This window comes from Triticum urartu, chromosome 4A (assembly GCF_056163025.1).
Source record: "Triticum urartu cultivar PI428250 chromosome 4A, HENAU_Tu73, whole genome shotgun sequence".
Lineage (NCBI taxonomy): Eukaryota > Viridiplantae > Streptophyta > Magnoliopsida > Poales > Poaceae > Triticum > Triticum urartu.
This window is the reverse complement of record NC_141876.1, coordinates 466,108,700-466,116,182: the sequence shown is the minus strand read 5'-3', so window position 1 is coordinate 466,116,182 and position 7,483 is coordinate 466,108,700. Positions and strand designations below refer to the sequence as shown.

General features: G+C 47.2%; 1 protein-coding gene across 1 annotated transcript; it reads right to left on the bottom strand.

The window, feature by feature from the left end:
* Window positions 1–5,848: 5,848 nt before the first annotated feature.
* Window positions 5,849–6,268, bottom strand: LOC147976181 (uncharacterized). The gene has a single exon (XM_087520762.1). It carries the CDS (start codon window positions 6,266–6,268, stop codon window positions 5,849–5,851), a length of 420 nt encoding a protein of 139 aa, XP_087376888.1.
* Window positions 6,269–7,483: the final 1,215 nt, after the last annotated feature.

Genomic DNA, 7,483 nt, shown 5'->3' with positions numbered 1-7,483 from the left:
CCCAGGAATAGTTCACACAGAGCAACATAACCCGCGATGTGCGGGATGGAAGCGGGAGTGAAACTGTGTAGTTGGAGGCCATAATACTCCAGAAGTCCTCAGAGGAAGGGATGGATTGGAAATCCGACGCCCCTTAGGAAGTAGGGAACGAAGCATAGTCGTTCCCCCTGGACGGATTGGGGAAATTCTCCGCCTGAACCCCACCGTTGAAGGACGTCAATCCTGCTCGGATGGGGACTAGATCCGCGGGGGGAAGAAAGCCCTGTTTTTGCATCTTCTTCAGCTGAACGTGAGATACAGAACATCTCTCCCAATCACCTTTTTTGGAGCCATGGGGACGAGAGGAAGAGCTGGGAGCGCTAGCCATGTTGGAGTGGTTCCTCCTAGCGAGCTCCGAGGATTTTTTTTCGCAGGGTGAGGAATGGATCCGAGATCTATTCTCTTTAAATAAGCACCTCTCTTGTATGGTCAGGGTGGTATGTGCAAAAATACCCCGACCTCTCGTATTCGCTCGACACGTGGAAGCTGAAGTCAGGAAGGCATGGAAGCCGATGGGCGCGACATTAAATGGAAAAGTTGAATACCACTCTTTAAGTCAGGGACTTTGAAGTAGTCGGAGGAGGAACCCGCCTTGCAATGCCGAAGACAATCTGCGCGCCGGACACCTCGTCATGGAAGTCTGGTTCAGGGGCTACTGAGGGAGTCCTGGACTAAGGGGTCCTCGGGTGTCCGGCCTGTTGGACATGGGCCGGACTATTGGGCCATGAAGACACAAGATAGAAGACTTTCTCCCATGTCCGGATAGGACTCTCCTTTGCGTGGATGGCAAGCTAGGCGGCCATATGTACTATTTCCTTTCTATGTAACCGACTTTGTACAACCCTAGTTCCCTCCGGTGTCTATATAAACCGAAGGGTTTAGTCCGTAGGGACAATCATAATCACATAGGCTAGACTTCTAGGGTTTTAGCCATTACGATCTTGTGGTAGATCAACTCTTGTATTACCTCCATAGAGAGAGCCCGAACCTGGGTAAGCATTGTGTCCCCTGTCTCCTGTTACCATCAACCTCAGTCGCACAGCTCGGGACCCCCTACCCGAGATCCGCCGATTTTGACACCGACATCGGTGCAGAAGTTGAGCAGCCTAGCTTCATGAAGCACACTGAGGACTGGTGCGAAGTAAGGCAGTGATTCCATGTCCACATGAGGAATATGCACATGATAAAATACTTTGTCCTTATCAAAAAGCAGTGAAGAATAGAAGTTGTCTTGGCTTGCGGTCCAGAAATGCTTCCTTCTCAAACGAGCAGAGTGATGTCTACTACACAACCTTCTTCTTGTAGACGTTGTTGGGCCTCCAAGTTCAGAGGTTTGTAGGACAATAGCAAATTTCCCTCAAGTGGATGACCTAAGGTTTATCAATCCGTGGGATGCGTAGGATGAAGATGGTCTCTCTCAAGCAACCCTGCAACCAAATAACAAAGAGTCTCTTGTGTCCCCAACACACCCAATACAATGGTAAATTGTATAGGTGCACTAGTTCAACGAAGAGATGGTGATACAAGTGAAATATGGATGGTAGATATAGGTTTTTGTAATCTGAAAATATAAAAACAGCAAGGTAACTAATGATAAAAGTGAGCGTAAACGGTATTGCAATGCGTTGAAACAAGGCCTAAAGTTCATACTTTCACTAGTGCAAGTTCTCTCAACAATAATAACATAATTGGATCATATAACTATCCCTTAACATGCAACAAAGAGTCACTCCAAAGTCACTAATAGCGGAGAACAAACGAAGAGATTATGGTAGGGTACGAAACCACCTCAAAGTTATCCTTTCTGATCGATCTATTCAAGAGTCCGTAGTAAAATAACGTGAAGCTATTCTTTCCTTCGATCTATCATAGAGTTCGTACTAGAATAACACCTTAAGACACAAATCAACCAAAACCCTAATGTCACCTAGATACTCTAATGTCACCTCAAGTATCCGTGGGTATGATTATACGATATGCATCACACAATCTCAGATTCATCTATTCAACCAACACAAAGTACTTCAAAGAGTGCCCCAAAGATTCTACCAGAGAGTCAAGACGAAAATGTGTGCCAACCCCTATGCATAGGTTCATGGGCGGAACCCGCAAGTTGATCACCAAAACATACATCAAGTGGATCAATAGAATACCCCATTGTCACCGCGGGTATCCCACGCAAGACATACATCAAGTGTTCTAAATCCTTAAAGACTCAATCCGATAAGATAACTTCAAAGGGAAAACTCAATCCATTACAAGAGACTAGAGGGGGAGAAACATCATAAGATCCAACTATAATAGCAAAGCTCGCGATACATCAAGATCGTACCATCTCAAGAACATGAGAGAGAGAGAGAGAAAGAGAGAGAGAGATCAAACACATAGCTACTGGTACATACCCTCAACCCCGAGGGTGGACTACTCCCTCGTCGTCATGGAGAGTGTCGGGATGGTGAAGATGGCCACCAGAGAGGGACTCCCCCCTCCGGCAGGGTGCCAGAACGGATCTAGATTAGTTTTCGGTGGCTACGGAGGCTTCTAGCGGCGAAACTCCCGATCTATTTTGCACCTCGATGTTTTTAGGGTATATGGGTATATATGGGAGGAAGAAGTACATCGGTGGATCTCCGGGCTGTCCACGAGGCAGGGAGGCGGGCCCAGGGGGTGGGCGCACCCCCCACCCTCGCCGGCAGCCCGGGACTCTCCTAGTCCAACTCCGATACTTCATGGGCTTCTTCTGGTCCAAAAATAAGTTCCGTGAAGTTTCAGGTCAATTGGACTCTGTTTGATTTTCCTTTTCTGCGATACTCTAAAACAAGGAAAAAACAGAAAATGGCACTAGGCTCTAGGTTAATAGGTTAGTCCCAAAAATCATATAAAATAGCATATAAATGCATATAAAACATCCAAGGTTGATAATATAATAGCATGGAAGAATAAAAAATTATAGATACGTTGGAGACGTATCACAGAGTCATACGGATTGTAATCTGTGAAGAATACATGCTCATGGAAGAAGTCATTAGCCTTGAATTTTTGCTTCTTGGTGAAGGGATTCTTCGGCTTGGGCTGAGGAGTGTCAGTTAAAGTCATCACAGCCTCAGGAATCACATTCTCAGGAACCACAGGCTGAGGAATTTCAGTTTCTGCTTCAGTAACAACATGGGCCTTCAATTCTTCATCAACATTGACATTAGCACTAGTGGACGGAATTTCTTCAGGAATGGAAGGAGTGGAGTGATGATCTTCAGAACCCATTTGAACTTCAGTGTGCACTGGGGACTGAGGAATTTGTTGCAGTGGGGTGAAGAGTGGAGAGTTGGGGTGCGGACTATCCCAATAGTCATCATTCAGCACTGGAGTGGAGCACCCACATCTTCTTCTTCATTCAATTCTTCAATGCCAGCCTCTTTAGCAGTGAACTGAGGCATGGGCGATGAGACGACTGGGGTTGAAGGGGTATTATCCGCTTCAATTTCTTCGTCCAACTGCTCTGAAAAAGCAGTAGAAGGAACATCTTCATCAGATCCGCTTGGGATCTCATAATCTTCACCAAAGGGAATGAGTTCCTTTGATGGCATACTGGAGACAGGAACAACATCAATAGGATTCTCAAATGAGCTGGCTAATGTCTTCATCTTCTTCGGGACTGAAGAATCTGATGAAGCAGATGCTTTCCTTTTCTTCACTGCTGCTCGTTCCGCAGCCTTGGTTTTCTTCGCTTCTGATGCAGAAGGAAGAACTGGACTTGGCGTTGGTGCAGGAGGAGCAGAGGAAATTGGTTCAGTTTCCTCAGGCGCAACTAATGCAGTTGCCCGGGCAATTTCAGTTTCTTCAGGCACATCGGTTGATGCTTGAGCTGGCCTGGCTTGTTCCTCAGGCGCAACACTAGTGGTTGCCCTGGTAATTTCATTAGCGGCTAGAATAGAGTCATCAGCCCTGGTACTAGCAGTTTCATCAACAGCCTGATTTTCATCAGCGGTGCTGGCATGTTCTTCAGTTGGCTGAGCAGAAGCCTCAGCCTGAGGATATTCATGTTGCGTTGGGGCTGCAACATTGGTGGTGAATCCTTCAGCCAACTTGATGAATCTGACTTTGGCTCCAAGCCAGTCTGTGCGGTAGACCTTGAATTCATCACTGGGTCCTTTGATCTCAGTTTGAATAGCCACAAGTTCATCAGTTGTCATGTTCCTTCTTGTACTATGCTTTCTTCAGCTGCCTGGCCTTTTCAAATTTCTATTTTTCCTCGCCTATGAAGGCGGTCAGCATGTGACTTTGGCCAGGAGTGAGGTTGAAGTTGGGCATAGGGGTGTTGGGATCCTTGTGCCAGAGATGAATGAAATCGAGGATCAACTTTGGATCCAACATCAATGGCACATTAGTGCCTTTGGCTCTAGTGGCCCTTTCCTGTCTGTCTCTGATGATTTCAGCGAGTTCCTCATCATCAGCTTTGTCATCACTAGATGGTACTTGGAAGGCGACCTGCTTCTTGTGAGGACTTGGTCTAGTGCCTCGTCCAGCAGTGGCCTTAGTCTTCAGTAGAGTGGGGCCTGTTGAGGGTTGTGGAGGAGCTGAAGAACTGCCTGAGGCTCCTGAGGCAATTGATTTGCCTGAGGTCCTTTGACACGTGGCGAGATGTTCAGGTGCAGAGGACTTTGCCGGAAGAGCCGAGGACATTGGAACTTGAGGAACTTGGGCAGCTTGAGGAATTTTTGGTGATGGATTTGAAGAACTGGGTCGTGAGGGCATTGCTGAGGGGCTTGGCCATGAGGGCATTGAAGAAGAAGCACTGGCTCATGTGCGGGATTCTTTGGCATGGCCTTCTTGGGCTTGCTAGCAGAGGCCTCAGCAATGGCAGCAGCAGAGTCTTCATTGAATTTCTTCACTGCCTCTTTTGCTATCTTGGCCAGTTTAGCTTGACGCTTTGCCCATTCATCAGGATAATCCTCACTGTGCTTGAGGCTGGTGGGGTCTGTAATTTGGTGTGGCACCCCGGCTCAGAGCGACCGGTTTACCCTGCATTGCCAGCCCAGAGACCGGGTCTTCTGGCAACACACAACATATTGGTACAGAAAACAACCGCTTTATTGATGCTAGCGGAACAGAGTTCATATTACAACAGCGGTCGAGGCCAAGCGGCACACTCGGTGCGGCTGAACAATATGTACATTATTTAGTGAACATAAAGGGGCCTCGATCCGAACAACTACATGGCAGCGGAATAACGTCGTAGCGGAAGCTCCATATCACAGGGACACCGATGTGGACACGATCTAGACTCGAACAGCGCTCCTTTCCAACGAGACTTTCCTGAAATCTGGCATGACACACCAGGTCAGTACATTGAATGTACTTGCAAGCTCACAACAAGCATAATCATAATGACAAACAACATCATGATATTTAACCAATTAAAATGCAACACTATATGTCAACATGCTGTGATCATGCTTGAACGTCCCTTGGGACAACTTACCAACTGTGATCATCCTTAGATCACAAACACACCGCCAAGGTGGTAAAACACACCACCAACATGGTCGTTAACAACATGACTCGTGATCCTTATGGCGATCACAACCATGACCAATATTTGGTCCCAAATTCCTCGATGGCCTACCATCCTCAACAATGCAAAGTTTTATAGCTTAGTGTGTAATTTTTATTATTCGTTGACTCATGGTGGGACCTACAGAGTCTGCTGCCAGGTACAAGCCTTTTGCACAGGTTATCTGTCCTTCTTTGGATCAAACTTGCGCTTGTTGTCGTTGTTAGCAGGCCTATTATCTGATATAAGCTTGTGCTCTCATTCAGCAATGAACACCTTATCTACCAGAGTTTGGAAATCGGTGAAATCAAACATGCTGAGAGCACACCAGAGTTGCGGAGTTATACCTCCAAGAAATCTGTCAATCTTCCTGTCTTCAGTGGCCACGTCATACAGAGAGTAACATGCCAAATGATCGAATTTTTGCAGATACTCAGCCATAGATTGATTTCCTTGGACGAGCGCGAGAAATTCACGCTTCTTGGACTTCATAACTCCAGTAGGGATGTGATACTTGCGGAACTTATCCTTGAATTTTTCCCAGGTGACTTCCTCATTAATCGGCCACATGGCTTTTGTATTTTCCCACCATATGGCAGCTGCGCCTTCAAGGTAATGGGTTGCAAAGGGGACTTTATCATTTCCTTCAGTGTGGGCGATCTCAAGCTTTTTCTCCATGGTGCGCAACCAATCGTCCGCATCCAATGGGTCAACAACCTGACTGAAACTGGGTGGATTGGTCCTCTGAAAATCTGACAATTTTGAGTGATGACCATTGTGATTTCCATTCTGTCTGCACACTTCTCAATATTTCAATCAGATCATTGTTCCTTTTCTCTTCAAACATACACAAAACTTGCTCGGTGGAGGGAGGATCAGACGGTGGAGGTGGTGGCTGAACGTACGGTTCGGGAGAATATCCTGCCTGTCGTGCGGAACGACGAACAGGAGTTCCCTCACAAACGTTGCTACTGCTGCCTCCCCGCGTCATCCTATTGAGTATTTTTCCCAAGGCAACGCAATCGATATGAGAGGCATCTAAGAATAAAATTGGGGGAAAAGCCAGCAACAAATCTCGAAAAAGACAAAAGAGCAAAGAAAATACAGCGATTAAAGTCCTAGCATAATTATACACAGACTCGTACATGAAAATTAAACGACCTGACTGGTTCCACTACTCTCATACATGAAGCATCATGACTCGTACAACTACATCCGTACACCATCTAGATGACCGCGAATACTCAAAGACACTACTGCTCTGCTGGTGCTGCGGTGTCCTCCCCTGAAGCGGTCTCAGATCCCGAACTGACGTGGTTAACATAAACCTCTGGGTCAAAGGTAATGCGAAGCTGCTGCCTCGAGGGCTCTCCCTCAGGGGCAGGGGTAGGATGAAGCATCGGGGCTGCAGGAGTAGCAAGAAGTGAGGCCCACTCGGCAGGAGCACTGAGAGGGTTGACGGCCGAGACGCCTGTGCTACTTGGGGGAGTAACCGGCGAAATAGGGGAGCTAGAGGTAACTGGGACACAAGAGGTACATCCTAGTGAGGACGGAGTAGTGGTGGATCTAGTAGTGACCAAGGTAGCGGCTAAAGCAGTACGGGCATGAGTCAGCTCTCGAGCCAGCTCGTGGATCATCAGATAGCTAGCAGTGATATAGCGATCAAGATGGCTAGCAACACTATCAGACTCCAGGTCAACGAGAGGAAAACAGACACGACTGTTGTCGTGCAGAGATGGGTAATAATAGAAACTTGGGTGGTGCTACATTTGAACCTCGGTATAACGAAGCTCGACAAGGACCTCAAATGCGGCAAACTGGACAGCCTGAGAAGCGGTGGAGGCGTAACCGCTCTGAGAAGTGCGAGTGTAAGAGCCGGAATCGGAGCTGGTG

Excerpts from the sequence above, each read along its gene's own strand:
- LOC147976181 (XM_087520762.1), bottom strand. The coding sequence starts at position 6,268 with ATGGAGAAAAAGCTTGAGATCGCCCACACTGAAGGAAATGATAAAGTC.